This window comes from Carassius auratus, chromosome 7, assembly GCF_003368295.1.
Source record: "Carassius auratus strain Wakin chromosome 7, ASM336829v1, whole genome shotgun sequence".
NCBI classification, from domain to species: Eukaryota; Metazoa; Chordata; class Actinopteri; order Cypriniformes; family Cyprinidae; genus Carassius; species Carassius auratus.
In genome coordinates this window covers 14,209,109-14,224,874 of record NC_039249.1, presented here as the reverse complement: position 1 = coordinate 14,224,874, position 15,766 = coordinate 14,209,109, and the positions used below count along the sequence as shown (strand labels likewise).

Genomic DNA, 15,766 nt, shown 5'->3' with positions numbered 1-15,766 from the left:
ACAATGTATGGCTTAAATAATGTGCAAGTCTGAAATGAGGTTGGTTTAAAAATATACAACAAACAAATAAATAAATAAATAAATAAAGGACACCCTTAACAACCCTGTCCCTAAACTTTACCATTGGTTGGGCAGACAATGTGGAAATGTACAAATTATATTGTATGAATTCTTACAAATTAGCCACCAATTTACCAAAGTTTAAAACCATTATGAATGTCACAAGAGTGTGTTGGCTGAAACCTGTTCTTTTCTTCTTTTTTTTTTAACAAGCATCCCACAGAAGTTTTGAACTTCTTTATTCAGTGATCCACGTTATAGCAATCAACACAAATAGTAATTTAACCTCTTAACCTGTGCCCCTATTTTTGAGCATTTTCTGAAAAACGACATACCCAAATGAAAATGTCTGTAGCTCTTGAACCCTATGGTGTAAATTTATAAATCTGGTATTGTCTGAAACTAGACGTTTAAACCTTTATTACTCTGAAGCCAAATTATCTCAGAATTAGTATAGTAATAGAGTAAAACAAGGTAAAACGTACATGAAAGTGACTCACGATACGTTTGAATGAAATTCACTAAGGGAAAATGGATGGGACTTTGATGCCAAAGGCCTAAACATACCATAAACATAAAGCTGAATGTCGGACCATGTTTTGATTCAAATTTGAAGATAATACTCCCAAAAATGTAGTTTCTGTAAGCTTTTATATGTAAGAAAGTCTAGGCGTCCTTTCAAAAAAGCTACTTGGGGACTCCAAATGGACACCTTATAATCAAAGCTGAAATAAAAAAAAAAAACTGGTAAAAACCTGCAGAAAGTAAATTTTTATGGTATTTTATTGAAATATAAGCTTTGGAAAAGTAATTTAGATCTTTTATTTCAAGAAAAGTCTAGGAATCCTTTCAAAAAGGCTATTTAGAGACTCCATTTGGGCCTGCATACTTCATAAACTACATATGAATATCAGTTCAGAACTCATCTACCCATGAAACCACACACAAAAACAAAACTATCAGAACAACATTTGAACATTTTAATGAAACTCTTTATTTTGAACAATTCTAACAATTGTAACAATTCTAATTATGAAAACATATTTGATCAGTGAGCATTTTAGAGCAAATAAACAAAAAATGAAAAATACAAATTTATTTATTTTTTACATTTTACATTTTGTAATAGTATTTTTTTTTCTTTGCTAATTATTATGCATAATCAAGTCACTGAAAAACTAATTTATTTTAGTTAAACTAATTTAACTAACTTATTTATTATCTAAAAGAAGCTTTTGTATCAGATCTACAAAACCATCATACAAGTGTTCTACTGGAGGAGCATTAAAACACTTGAGTCATAATTATAGTCTGATGACACCACCATGTAATAGAAAAACAACTAAATATAGCATTAGAGAGGGCAGTGCTGAAACACCCTTTGTATTTAAAAAGCTAATGCTGCAGAGTGCAGTTAAATGCATCCAAAACACTATCCCAAGAGGTCGAAACTTTACATTCTTGCACATCCCAAAATCCAGATTCAGTGTGTTGTGTTGCAAGTTTCTTATTCACTTTCTCTTTTAAACGCTCTATCATTATAAAGCCACGTTCCCAGCATCTGTGACTAATGTTGTCCACTCCTTCCCTCTGGCCTCACTAAGAATATCTGTGTGTGTGTGTGTGTGTGTGTGTGTGAGAGAGAGAGTAAGTAACATTCACCGTATGAACTATTCTCCCAAATTTGGTTCTTGAATGAATAAGAACTCAGTCTGACCCAAGAATGCAATTTATGCTGTTTTTTCTATTTGTTATAAAAATTTAAAAGAAGGGTTAGCTGGGGGCTGACATGTTCAAAAGTCCCCGACCTTAGACTAAACCAAGTCAAAGTCTTTCAATGCCAAACCAAGACTAAGATTTGACACCTGATTTACACTAATAACAATAAAGTTTTAATTAGTTATTTTGAAGGATTTCCCTGATTATTAATGAATTCCACCCTAACACAACGTAGACAGGGTTTTTCATGAATTCATTTAATCTTTAATACTACTTTTAATTGACAGTTTATTCATTCAAGCCAGCAAGGGAGGAACTTCGTTAAATTAAAAAATAATAATAATTGAATGAAATTTGATTTTTGTTTTCTTTTTTTAAATGCCATTCTGTTAAAAAATGCAGTTTTGTTTTCATGACCGAGAGTGCATGACAGACTCCCTTTTATCTAAACAATCTCACAATGCTCCGAGAACTTTTTTTTCCCCCTTGTAGACTGAAAGTCTGAAAGTGTATTTCGTAGTTTAAGGCAAGTCAGTTGCTTAAAAGTCTTATCTTTTGAGTCTCGGATGCAAGTTTCCATCTCTGGGAAAACTTAAACTAAAAGACAGTGTAAGGGAAAGAGAGAGAAGATTGGATGTCAAAATATGAAGATATTCTTACTCCACGTCATCATAGAGCTGCTCCAGATCATCTCTCTGTTCAGCAAGGGATGAATCCAGATCCAGGTAGTTTCCATTAGAAGCCAGTTGCAGTGTACACTCCTCTAACTGAGAGAGACAGAAGATCATCACTGCCTAGCACTGTTACTTGACACAGCACATAAACAGATTATGGTTTCATATTAGACTCTTCATGCTTTTTGAATGTGCAACTGGAAGACAAGTCATCTTTCCACACATTTAGACATGACTGGCATGACACAAACTACATCACAACTACAGTAAAAATCCAATCTCAGATGCGTAACCCTTGAGACACACTCACATTATAGCATATGAACATACACTCATACAAAACAAAACAGCCATCATTAGCCGTCTACTAGTGCACAACAAAGAGAGGTCATTGTTGTTAAATGGTGGTGTTTGATAGAGTCCCATCTGAAATGGTGTCGTAACAATGGTTTGAATGAGGAGCTGAGCTTCTCTGTTTACAGATCCCATCCTTTCCTCAAGCATCAACTCGCTCTCCAGCTGTAGGCAATTCTTGACAACCCTCTCAAAGAGTTACATTCCCTCCCTCCATGCACTCAAGGATCACACACAATTACATGCATGCTTATTTTATCATATAGCTAAACAGAAGCACACTGACAGAAAAAGTACAAAAGCAGTCAATGGTACCTTTACAGAAGGTCTACCTTTGTACCTTATCCCTAAAGAGTGCACATTAGTACACATTTTAGTACTTAAAAGTGCAAATACTAAGGCTTTTATAAAGGTACGGTCCAAGTGACAGCTTTTTGTACCTTTTTTCTGTGAACAAATAAAAACACTTGGAAACACATTTCTAGTGTTCTAATGTGTGCAGCATAGACTATATGGGCCTATCAATCTTTTGTTCACAATTATTAAAAAGTTGAAGCTCCGGTATCTTCAGTTAGGCAAGTTGTTACCCAACTTCTAGACATTCACATATCCTTCAATGAGGCCATGTGCGCTTGAATTTGACCATTTACTTCCTTCAAACATTGCATTACACGGGCGATATATTAAAAGAATAAAACACACTGTGGTGTCACACAGGCACAAATATCATGTTTTCTGTAGCATTTGTGTGAACTATTAGATAAATAAACTTATATTACAAAATAATTGACTAATTTAAAATTCCCAGGACATATCTAGCCGATTTTCCCCCATTTCGAAAAAAGTAAACGTAACATTTCTACATTTTCGATAGATAGATAGATAGATAGATAGATAGATATAACACCATAAACATGCGGACACTTATTAGCAGGTATTCGGTGCAGGTAAGCACACCTTCATCATGAAGTAAATCACTGACCTTCAAAGGTGCTTCCAGCAGCTTGTGAATCCCGGCGATCTGTTCGGTCAACAGCAAATGCTCGTTGAGCTCATACTGCAGAGGTCTGCGGGGCACGGGGAAATTTGTGCACACGAACGGGTCCGAGTCCTCCAGGTATTGCACTCGACACGTTATTGTAGCCATGGCTCATCCGTGGTCACAAAGTCTAAAAGTTAAACTCGCTTTCCACCGCAGTTTTCCGTTTTGTTACAAAATGTCATCTAAAATAAGAAAGCCACTAGCTCGCCACGCGCCGCTGTCAACACTGAACTGAAACTGGGCTGTAGTCAAATTAAAGAGCGAAGCAGGGACGTCATCAGTGAGTCACACGCTGGGAATACAGCGACTGATATGCGCTCAGCCGCGCGCATTCGTGGTGTCACTCAAGACAAGTACAGAAGCAATAAATCATTCAATAGGACATGTTTTATAGGCTATGTTTGCTTGTCTTGATAAACCTCGCATGTTAGTGAAAGGTCTGTTTTATGAGGACGCTGTTAAATTGTGCGTTATGGCGCCATCTGATGGTCAAGTGAAGCTTTTTTAATTTGTGATTGGTCTGTTTGTATGTCGAGTTAAAATTTAATGCAAAGCAAGCGACTCATCATCAGCCAAAAGAGAATCTCCCTTTTACTTCACATGAAACACACAGTGCTTCTATAAACACTATATCCCTATATATTTAATAGGAACATATTTGTCAAATAATTCTCATAAATCCCTGTTATATCAGTTTCAATAGGTTGGTTGTACATGATAAATGTTCATGCTCAAAGTACAGCTTGAACTGGTTGACTGTTTTATTCTAAAATAATACTGGCAGGACTAAGCTTTGCATTCTTCACACAGAACCATTTCAATTAATATTTCAAATGAGATGTGTTGTATTATTTTTACACAAGACAATCCTGGCTTTCCAAATAGTCTGAAACAGAGAGAACAAATTATTTGCCATACTTTACAAAATGTTTACTGGTTTTTAAAACCACTTTAAAAAAATCTCAACATCAGTAAGCACTTTCAATACAAAAGAATGAAGAAAATCTTGCTGAAATGTCATAACAAATTTCATCAAACTACCATAAAGCGTCTGTACATAAACAATAACCACACGAGGGAATAGAACGGACAATTCTACCAAGTCAAAGTCAAAGAATAATACAGTCACGTTTCTGGCCTGCTTCTTCATTAAAGTAGAAATAGTAGTGCTTGTTCAAAAAACAAACGTTTACATACTTTTAAGAGGGAGGAAATAGTAATGACAAGAAAACGAATTATGTCACAAGTGAATTTTCTTCTGCTGGACAGAAATACTCTTACTGTTACTGCAAATAAAGTCATGACATATGTACAGAGATCAAATGCAAATTTACATTTTTTTTTTTGTAAATGAACAGTGGATTATTTAAATGTTTTTAATTGAACATTTCAATTGCTTTCACTCATTTACATGTAAGCATTTCTCAACAAGATCCTCAAAGGGCTCCTGAACATAAGAACACAAACGGACACTTTTTTACTTTAACCCCCCCCCAAACAGTAGCTCCTCAAAACAGTGTACTGGGGCTTCATGTATTGCACTGCAATTCTCAAAGCCAAAGTTCCTCAATGAAATTAGTGCAATAAAAAGAAGAACTTTGAAATGAATTGAACTTGAGAACAACTTTGAAATGAATTTTGAAGTGAATTTTCAGTTGTTACATTTCCAGTGTTAACTGCTTAACCCTGTGCAAAAAAACAAAAAGGATATGAAAAAACCACAACACATGCTATATTCTCACACAAAAGCACACTCTTATGTGGGAACAAAAACTGGAAGCCAAATAATAAATAAATGAGAAGAAAAGCTTGAAAATTAAAACTCACAACAAGCTACAGTATATCTATACAAGAGATGTCTAGTTATGTAAACTATTAATTGTAACAAAAACAAAACAAAAACTTTGCCAAAGACCACTGGGTCACTATCATCATGGTCACATTGTCAACAAGATTGTTAATCAAACTTGTAATACAGTGTTATTTTTTCCTTTTATAAATGGAGCTTATTTACAGAGCGTCACAACAAACAGAAATTCCATAGTGGACTTTCTTCATCCTATAAATACCAGAAGCATGAAGTCTGACATGCCATGTTAATAAAATTCAAGTGCTACAGTGGTCATATGCAAGGGACACAATTATGCATAAAACAAATTCCCTTTTCAACCCCACGATCTTGGCCCCATTTAAACCTGGGTGACATTTTCATAAATGCATTTTAAAACATGCATCTTAAAAACTGGGGTAAGAATTGAATTTGAAAGTGGTGATGCTAAAAAGGTAGACTTCCTATTTTTTCGCAGTAATTACAAAACTTTGGTATGGAAGTAAGGCTAAGATGGAATTCAATAACTACCGCACTCAGTAACAAAGTGTCTCTTAAGCTCTGCTATTCTGAAAGCAGACTACTAATCAAGTACTTCAGTACAGTTATGACCCTTTGAATGAAATGTCTTCATTCCAGCTTTCAAAGCGAGTGGGGGCAGGGGACTATCTGATGATATTAGCGGCGCTGAGCTCATTTATTAGTAATGTGATCTGGGTATTTTTTTAGTTTCCTGATGTTTTTACAGCTGGTGTGATGGTTTGATTAAGGGGTAAAGGCTCTTTATTAGTGCATGTTATAAAGAAGTTCCTGAATGAAGTGCTCAAGTAGAAAACAGTCGTTGAAAATGCCAAAACAAGGCATGTGCACGAGACAATATATACTTTAATGAATCTCATTTATGCAAACTGCCAAACGACATTGGGGAAAATTTATAACAAAAATAAAAAAAAAGTGGCTACTCATCTATTTCTTGGCCACATAAATGCATAGTTAACAATATCATTTGGGATAGTTTGACAACTGTTGTAAAACTTTTTTTTGTTTTACAACTATACTTTGGCATTTTGGGTTCACCAGTTACGATTAACCAACCAATTTCTACTTCAAATTCTTCCATTTTAAATCCATATTCGAATAGCAAATGCAATATTAAGGTGCCAGCTAGTGCAATAACCAGTGCCATGATCATTCATTGACTTTTTCTGTTGGATAAAATCTGATTGATATCTTCCAATTTAGAGGTTGGAGAAACCTGAGATGCAGCTTAGGGGTGAAAAAACCCCACATAGGTCAATATTTTTACCTTTCAATTTAAGTAAGTTTTAGCATAAGTGAATTTAAATTTCAAAAGTGCACTCATTTATTCATTTATGTAACAAGCGATTTTGTGCAAGTAGATGTATACTTCCCAATTGACATAGTGGTTGACAATAAGAATAAAGCTGCAAATGTAAATTGTTTACTGGCTCACGTTACGAATTCTAACATGGTGGCACATTTGTGTGCAATAATTTATTACTTTGTAAACAGCGGCTGCAGGTATAAGCTGTTGTATTTCAATATTAAGCATCGCCTGAAAGTTTAACATTGCTAATGGGATCTTCCCTTATTCTTTGTTTACTGAAAGACAATACAGATGTTCAACATGTTCAAAGCTGATTTTCTGCACACGGAAGCACCGATTTTGTTTACAGAGTGAAAAAGCTAATTAGATGAGGTACAGTACCTCTTTATAGCTGGTGTTACCTCAAAATACAAAATATTTTTCTTCAAGATAAAGGGTTAAAAAGAAGTTATTTTCCAATCTTCCATACAATACCCTTTTACTGCAAAACGTTCAAAGGATTGTATAAAAATTGTGTAACTGAATGCACAAAACAGTGTAGAGGCATAAAGATGTCTCCGATGACTTCTTATGTAAAGCTCTGACGTGTTTTCTTGCAAAACTGGTGAGAAAGAGCAGGAAAAGTGTGACAGTATTTCTAGGTTAGGCTGTTTCTCAAAAACCACTGAGACAAAGAACCAGCAATCTTGATAGGGCAATCATTTCTGTTAAGCCTGGCACTTCAATATAGACCTGTGTTGTGACGTCCAGGGGCTCATAGCAGTAGGTGCTGCACGACGAGACGAATATATACATTGATGAGATTTCCAAAATACATACATGGAAACCTATCCAAATAGCAAAACAACACAAAAGCACAAATTAACCCAACATTTCCACTGTTGCCTGGTCTTTGTTCTCCAACCAGTCAAAGCCCGCAGAATTCACAGTCTCGCTGCATATCTGTTGAAAAAGTGGGTCGTTGTTCAGTTCTTCCAGTGTCGAGTCTTCATATTGTCCTTGCTGTTGACTGGGGTCAAAAAGAAGGTTGGTGTCCAATGTATTTAAGTCATTTATGTTACCGGTAAGCTCTGAGGTTAGTCGCATATCGCTGGGAAACACTGAACTCCCAGCACGGAGCTCTGATCCTTGCCCCACACAGCCAGCATTCAAGCTTTCCTCATGTAAAAGATCTTTAACAGTTCTGTCTAAATCCAAGGGTTGCTGGTGCTGATGCTGCTGGAGGCTTTGCTGTAGAGGCAAAAGCATGGCCTGACTCTGTTGTTTCTGCCCAAGGAGCTGCCGTCTGCCTAAGTGCTGCTGCTGTTGTCGTGACTGGTGCTCCCCTGAGGCTGATTGTGCTTGGCTTTCATCTACAGAGAAGCTCATCGGCTCCTCTCTGGCATTTTTCATGAGGTAACTAGGCTTCTGGGACTCAAAGGCTGATGAACAAGGCGAGATCAGAGCTTGGTGGCTGGCACTACCAGGAAAGCTGGGCACTGTGGTGGTCTCCAGAATCTGGGTGAGATTCATGCGGGCGGTGTAGTTGGATGGCATGTTGTTGATTCCGAGGCCACGTACAGAGTCATCTCCATCGCCATCCATTTTGTTGATGAGGACATTGCTGATGTTTTTGGTATTCATCTGCTGGCCTGCTTGCATGGGTAGAACCTCAGACTGCATCATCACTGTGACTGGAACAGACTGACTCCTCTGTGCCATGCTGCTGATGCTTGCATCAGGGTCACTGTTAGAAAAGATGTTTAGCACTTCAGGTGTTACAGGTGAGTTGAAAGGTGAGACCACAGAGTGGGGAACACTGGGATTTTGGGTCCCGCTCAAGTTGCGCTGCCTGACTGCTGGGCTAACGCTGCGGCATCGAAATGTTCCAGACCCTGAGCTGGCCTTGTTGTCAAGGGGTGCTGGAACAGCAAAACCCTCTTTCCTGTTGAGGCTAGCCATGCTTGCCACTTGTTGTTGGACAGGTGAAATGGGTGTCAAGCGGCTGATATGAGTGTCATGATATCTGTTTTGCGACTGACAGGTCTGGCCTGGGATGGCGAAGGCGTGAGGCTTTCGAAAGTGGTCATCTACTAGGTCTTGGTAGCTGGGCAGAATGCTAATGCCATTGTTGGTGTTCCCACCACTGTTACTGTACCCACTGTTCATCCATTCCAGTTTAGTCTTATCTGGATGTGTGGCCATTGGTCTTTGCATTGGCTTGACAGGGCTTGAGGAGACGATACTTCCATCGTGGTATCCAGTGATGCTGGAGTTAATAGGAGTAAAGGCAAAAGGGTTCCTGCATTCCACAGGGCTTGGTGGGATACTACTGCTGCAGTTGGAGTGGGGAGTGCCAATAGGTGTCTGTCGACTACTTCCAAGAGCGCTGTCGACCGGAGTGGTTGGGGCTAAGCGCGAACAGGGGCTTTCATGCATCATACCTTGACCACTTCCGATCATCTCAGAAGTGGGAGTAGGTGTAGGAGTGGGTGTTTGGATTGGAGTGCTGCTGCTATGAGCAGAGCTGTAATACAGGGTGTTGGTCTGGAGGGTGGACATCATGGTAGTCTGCATGGTTTGTTGCTGGCCTTGCAGTGAATTATCCACACAGTTGCTGAAACTTTGTATGCTACTGTTAATTTTCATCTGCTCTTCCATTTGTACAAGTTCCTCAACAATGCTATCCTGGGTCATGTCATCATCAAACGGAAAGTAGCTAAGGTTGGCCTGGGTTCTATAGTCACTCATCTGAGCCTGCTGGTTGGAAGAAGAGGCTTGAGCAATTGCAGGAAGGGGCTCCATCAATGGGGTGGACATTTGCTTTGGCTCAGACGCCATTTGCGGGCCATAAACTTCCTGATGTTGTTGAGTAGCATCTTGCAGCTCACTATCCCAAAATACACTCTTCAGTTCATATGTGGCAGAAGAGTCAGGCTGGTCTATAAGCAAATCCTGTGACTTTTTGGCGACTTGTTGCAGCAAAGCCTGTCCTGGAGCACTAACAGTTCTGGTGACCACAGCTCTACCTTCGACACCTGTTGAAGATCCTTCCCATCTCCCTTGGGAGATGCTTCGAGGTCTGCAAACAGTCTGAAACATGGTATTCCCCACTGAAGTATCCTGACCTGCTGTAGAGGTGACAGGAACTCTGTAATCCATTACTGATGAAGCTCCTTCCCATCTTCCCTGGGAGATGCTTTGAGGCCTGTGAACTGTCTGGAAGCCAGTATTCCTGACCGGACATGCAATAGCTTTGCCTGTCACTTTGAGAGGTGCACTTTCTGTCCTTATAGGAGTGCTTGATCTTGGAATTTGCTTTGCCATTATGTTTGACTTCAGTCCATCGGATCCACCTGCTGGTAGAACAGAAATATGGGCTTTTTTAACAGGTGTTGGGCTCAAATCAGTGCATAAGCTAGGTCTTTTGTGAGGGCTCCTGGTTGCCAACACTGAATCTTTGGGTGATGTCACAACCCCATTACCACTGTTTGAATGAGTGCTACTTGTGTTCCGGTACAAAGTGCTTTCATTAGTGTTGGACGAATTATTGCTGCCAACAGACAGAGTTTTGACACTAAGGAGTGTCCTCTCACTGCATTTGGTCCCTGTTAGAGTGTCCAATCCCAGAGAGTCCTTGTCAAGAGGAGTGGGTACGCTAGCCGCTCTGGGTTTGAATATCCCTGACCGCTGTACACTACCAACGGTGTCCAGAGTGGTTGCCAGTCTACTTGTACTACCGTGCTCTTGACCACTTCCAATTATGGCTTCAGTATTTGTTTTAGTGTTGATGACAGGGGTCGTGGATGCTGAGCTGCCTAACCTTGCCAAAACAGATGGCATTACAGCTATAGACCCACTGCGAACACGTGTAACTGGCTGTGGATCATCATTGATGCTGGCAACTCCAGCAGATGCAGGTCTGACTTTGTTGCTAGCAGGGGTATCAGCTAGTGTGCTGGTCCCACTGCCATTAGAGCCCAGAGATATAGTCGTCATCTTGACTACATTGACTGAACTGACATGCGGAGTTGACATCACCGTCTTGATGGGGCTGTTGGTGATAAGCAATGTTGGTGAGCGCAGGGTTATGCCACTTGAGGCAGATGGCTTGGGCAGGATTTGGGGATAACGATGACGGGCTGACCGGTCACTTATCGGACTAGCCGAAATATTATGAGGTGTCTTGGGGCACTGCTTCACAGGGTGCACTGACTGGGTAACCACTTGAAAGTTTACAGGAAGAACTTTGCTGTCTGCAGCTCCAATTGGAACAGGGCTAGGAGACAACAACTGCCTGCTCCTCTGAACCTGCAGGAAATACAAAAAAGGAGGAATGAGAAATATTAGTCAAAGAACAGGTGCTACTATAAATTAGGGATAGTTCCCCCCGAAAAAAATCTATTCTGTCATTAATTACTATCATTCCAAACCCCTACCACCGTCATTCATCTTTGGAACACAAATATAGATATTTTTATCTATAGAGCTATATATAGAGCTTTCTGACCTTCCATAGACTGCAATGCAACTGACACGTTCAAGCCCCAGAAAGTACAGCAAACTTAAAAATTGTCCATGTTACATCAGTGGTTCAACCATAATTTTATTTACAAGAATACTTTACTTTGTGTGCAAAGAAAACTAAAATAACGACTTTTTTCAAGAATTTATTTTGTTCCCTGTCTGTCTTTGACATGCATTCTAACATAGAACCCGGATGGCACTGTGCCTTATTTACAAGTGTGGTACTCTTGTGAACGCACTTCAAAGACTGAAAGGGAGATTAGGAAATTGTTGAATGAAGCCCTTATTTTTGTTTTCTTTGCATATTCTCGATGTATTCTCGTAGTTACATAAAATTAACGTTGAACCACTGATGTCACATGGACAATATTGACAATGTGCTTGCTACGATTCTGGGTCTTGAACATGTCAGTTGTGTTGCTGTCTATGCAGGGTCAGAATTTCATCCAAATATTTACATTTGTTTTTAAAGCTGAATGAAGGTCTTACGGGTTTGAAACAACACAAATTCATGGGTGTGTAATTCATTTTTGGGTGAACTATCTCTTTAAAATGTAATTTGTCATTTTTGTCTTTTGTGTGAAAGTCATAGTTTACCGTGATAGGGCTGGAAACAGCCGCAACCACAATCCCAATAGGTTGAGGTGAGAGAAGAGCAGGGCTTCCACAGGGTATGCCTGTTCTTGCCCCAGGAGTTATGCCCCCATCTGCCCTCCTGGCCTGAGCTTCACCAGGGAGTGGAGAATGCAGTTTCTGTTCTTGCTGCTTCTTCTGGATCTTCCTTTGTAGTTGCTGTTTGGCATCTACTGAGGGTGAGACCAGGGTTTTAACCTGTGGTTGGAATGAGTGTGCATCGGTTGTGGGAGCAAATGCAGATGATTGAATGGACAATTTTGCTCCTGTGGGAAAGAAAAGAGAAACGATTATAGAACAACGACGACGTAGCCACAAGGTGGAGACATTTGCAAGTTTAGGTACAACTGATGGGCTATTACAAGTTTACTGTACCTGATGGGGAACCGGTCATCACAGTAAGAGCAGCCACAGACTTAGTTCCAATATAGTGGCTGTTCAAGAGAAATCGAGCCAGATCCTCAACGCTGTCAAACTGCCGACTTAGCACTTTCTGTGCCCACTCGCACACCAACCCACATGCGGCCACACGCACCTCATCTTCTGCACTCGACAGTTGACCAGTAGGTTCAAACACTTCACACTGATAATGAAAAGTGAAAGAACTGAATCAGAAGTTTTCAATAGAACAGATAATATTCTAGACTTTGACACATGCCACTGTTTGAGTGATATCAAAAATAAGAGTGACAATTGCAGCTAAACAGAGGTAAGAAAAAAAAGAAAGAAAGAAAGATATGAAATAATTAAATGAAAAAGAAGAGCAGTTACTCACCCCATCACCTGATTTGTGAAGATCTAGGTTGGGAAGAGATGGCATTTGTACAAAAGCCCTCTTCCTAAGCCCACTATAGCAATACATTCACAGAAGTCAAGGAAATACATCTGTCCATTAAACAAATAAAAGGTATGTGGATGTCCACATATCAAACAATGTATTGGATCTCTTTGGCATGAAGCAAATAACATAATAATGTTTGTTAATGGTATGGAATAAAAATATTATTTTTGTTGAATCAATGTCAATATGTAAAAAGCACAACTGAGGCCAAGCCAGTGCCATAAGCCATGCAGGGCAGAGGTGTTGGTAACAAGTAAAGACTTTGACACACCAAACCAAAAATACAACAACAATAATTTACTGTTAACCCATCTATTATTTTGGGTATGTAAAGAGACTGTATGCAGGTCTATAGTGGGTTTCCAGCTCATGTACTTCTACCATACCTTTAACTTAATTTCTTTACTGACCATCTCACAGAGCTCAGGCGGGAAGCTGACAAACTGCCAGTTTTTGTTTTTAGATGCACACGGTGTATGGCATTACATCAAACATGACGTTCACAAACCAAAAAGGTATGACTACTGCAGAGCTGAATGGAAAAAAAGAATCATTAAAAAGCTCTTGTTCACTTCTCTAGGATAAGAAAATACAAGAGGTCCTCCGCTGGAATAATGGGGTTGCTTTCTAAGGCATTAAAGTTGGTGAGGATTGGGTTTCCGTTGCAGTGGCAACCATCAATAACAAGCATGGTTTATATCAGTGACGCATCACTCAAAGTAAAAATATAATTATCACTCACAAATGCACTTTTAACCCTGCCTTACTTAAAACCAAAATAACCATGACCTCAGTTACACATCATCATTTCTGAGATTTGTCGCAACAGCTAAAAAAATGTTGTTGTTTTGTTGCTTTCTCTTATGATTTTTTCTAACTAAACTATGAAATAAGATGATTAATTTATTTATCATGGTCAAATTTAGAATAATGTAAAAAAATATATTTTATTTCAAATGATGTTACCTAAGTTAATAAGACTACAGCCTGTACTACCATAGAGAAATGATCTCTACTGCAAGGCTGTACAGAAATGAATGGGCACTGCTGAATGTCTTTTCAAGATCAAGCATTTGGCAGCCAAAAGTGAAGGGGTTTGCTATACAGGAGGAGGAGGAAGTTTAATTTGATTCAATTTCTGATCTATATATAGCGCCTACATGAATTACAGCAACAGGTGTTTTAGTACACAGAGTTCAGGGACAGGAACGTGTCTATGCTTTGAGGGGCTGGAAAGAAGGGGGGTGGGATTGTTACAAAAAGTTACACTGAAGGATATTTGGATTTGCCTCGCATGCCAAGTCGACGTGCCTTCATGTTGGGAAAGACGTTCTTCATGATCTTTCCAAAGTCTGCAGCACTGAGAGCGTGATACCCCAGGCTATCACAGTAACTCCTGTGAAGCACACACGTTTCAAAAAATCAATAAGAATATGCACAGAGACCACAAAGAATCTCAAGCTCTGTGTAAAACAACTTGTTAAAGTACATTATACATATATACATATTCCATCTCTTCAAGATGATTTGAGTTTTAGGTGAATGGGGAAAGCACGACGGCACAGGAATCCTAACTTACTTGTACTCGTCGTAGACTTCTTGTTTAGGCAGCGATGTTTCAGGATGTTCTTCAAGGTGGCTGCGAATCCAGCTAAATGCATGCAACTGCTGGGTACGACTCGATGAAATGGAGCTCTGCTCACTGAGAGGAAAGCATTTAACAATACAATTTGAATGACTGTACACTTGGTAGCCACAGATACTGTTTTGCAGCTGTGGTTCCCCTACCATTAGCAAAATGCAATATGATAAAGAAGATAAAATCATTTCTGAAGGGTTGCAATGCCCTGAATTTGCATTGATTTTGCCTGAATGTAATTTAGTAGAACACGATAAAGATCACTCACTTTTTCTCATTGCCACTGCTGGTTCCAGAAGGCAACTTCAGATAGAGGTAGAGTTTTTCAATGTCTGTAAGATTCTCCACATCTTGCTGCAAAGCAACAGAAACAGAGATAATGTGTGCTCAGTATTAAGAATTTATAATGTCATGCATGTTTCAAGAATATGAAATGTGACCCTCTCTGTGAAATCCAGGCCAAAGTCTAAAAATCTAATTAGGAGATAACAAACGTCAAAGTTTGATTTGAATCATTACTTTCATTTTTGACATTGCCTTGCTCAGTTAATAATAAAGATATAAAGGTTACGGTTTCAAAGAATGTTCTTTACCTTATGAAGGATGATCTTATGTAGAAAACAGTAAATCACAAAAAAATGACATTAGCTGGGTTTTCACAGAGAGGGTCACAAATGTAAAGCACCGACAGTCATCACTGTTAAAATTAGAAGTGTAAGAGAGTAAGATAAATCATGAAACAAAAGTGATATGACAGTATTTTACTTCCTGGTCAGTGGTCACACTGAAAACAAGCTTTCGTCTTTAGAAGCACATCAAGTTCTGAAGCAAAATGAACAAATCCACAATTTTATGTATTTAATTTTATTTATTTTTTAACTGTTTAACTGTTTACCTGTAAACATTTAACTGTTTACAAGTTTAATCAGACTAAATAATAATAAAAAAAATCATACTACAATTTTTGGCAAGATTTCCATGTTTTTGAAAGAGGTCCATTATTTTCAGTAAAAAGGTATAGCAAAAATATATTAAATGTTCAGTATATATATTTTTTTTTAAATGAATGTTTTCTATTTTAATTCATTTTAAATTGTAAAGTATTCCTGTGATGGCAAAGCT

General features: G+C 38.7%; 2 protein-coding genes across 9 annotated transcripts in view; both read right to left on the bottom strand.

The window, feature by feature from the left end:
- Window positions 1–4,289, bottom strand: part of LOC113106021 (FH1/FH2 domain-containing protein 1-like) — a 51,444-nt gene extending 47,155 nt beyond the window's left edge. For 4 of the 8 annotated variants that reach the window (XM_026267531.1, XM_026267534.1, XM_026267532.1 and 1 more), the window contains exons 1-2: window positions 3,790–4,289; window positions 2,440–2,546 (exon numbers count right to left, since the gene is read on the bottom strand). In XM_026267531.1, the coding sequence (XP_026123316.1) occupies window positions 2,440–2,546; window positions 3,790–3,954 (272 nt within the window). In that variant the 5' untranslated portion in view covers window positions 3,955–4,289. The remainder of the gene's footprint in view (window positions 1–2,439; window positions 2,547–3,789) is intronic. The other 4 variants (XM_026267537.1, XM_026267535.1, XM_026267536.1 and 1 more) reach the window with 1 other exon arrangement.
- A 309-nt stretch (window positions 4,290–4,598) lies between these two features.
- The window catches only part of LOC113106020 (DNA-binding protein RFX7-like), a 26,783-nt gene continuing 15,615 nt past the window's right edge, over window positions 4,599–15,766 (bottom strand). The window contains exons 3-9 of the mRNA XM_026267530.1: window positions 14,913–14,998; window positions 14,585–14,707; window positions 14,285–14,401; window positions 12,940–13,024; window positions 12,540–12,747; window positions 12,129–12,430; window positions 4,599–11,315 (exon numbers count right to left, since the gene is read on the bottom strand). Coding sequence (XP_026123315.1) covers window positions 7,887–11,315; window positions 12,129–12,430; window positions 12,540–12,747; window positions 12,940–13,024; window positions 14,285–14,401; window positions 14,585–14,707; window positions 14,913–14,998 — 4,350 coding nt within the window. The 3' untranslated portion in view covers window positions 4,599–7,886. The remainder of the gene's footprint in view (window positions 11,316–12,128; window positions 12,431–12,539; window positions 12,748–12,939; window positions 13,025–14,284; window positions 14,402–14,584; window positions 14,708–14,912; window positions 14,999–15,766) is intronic.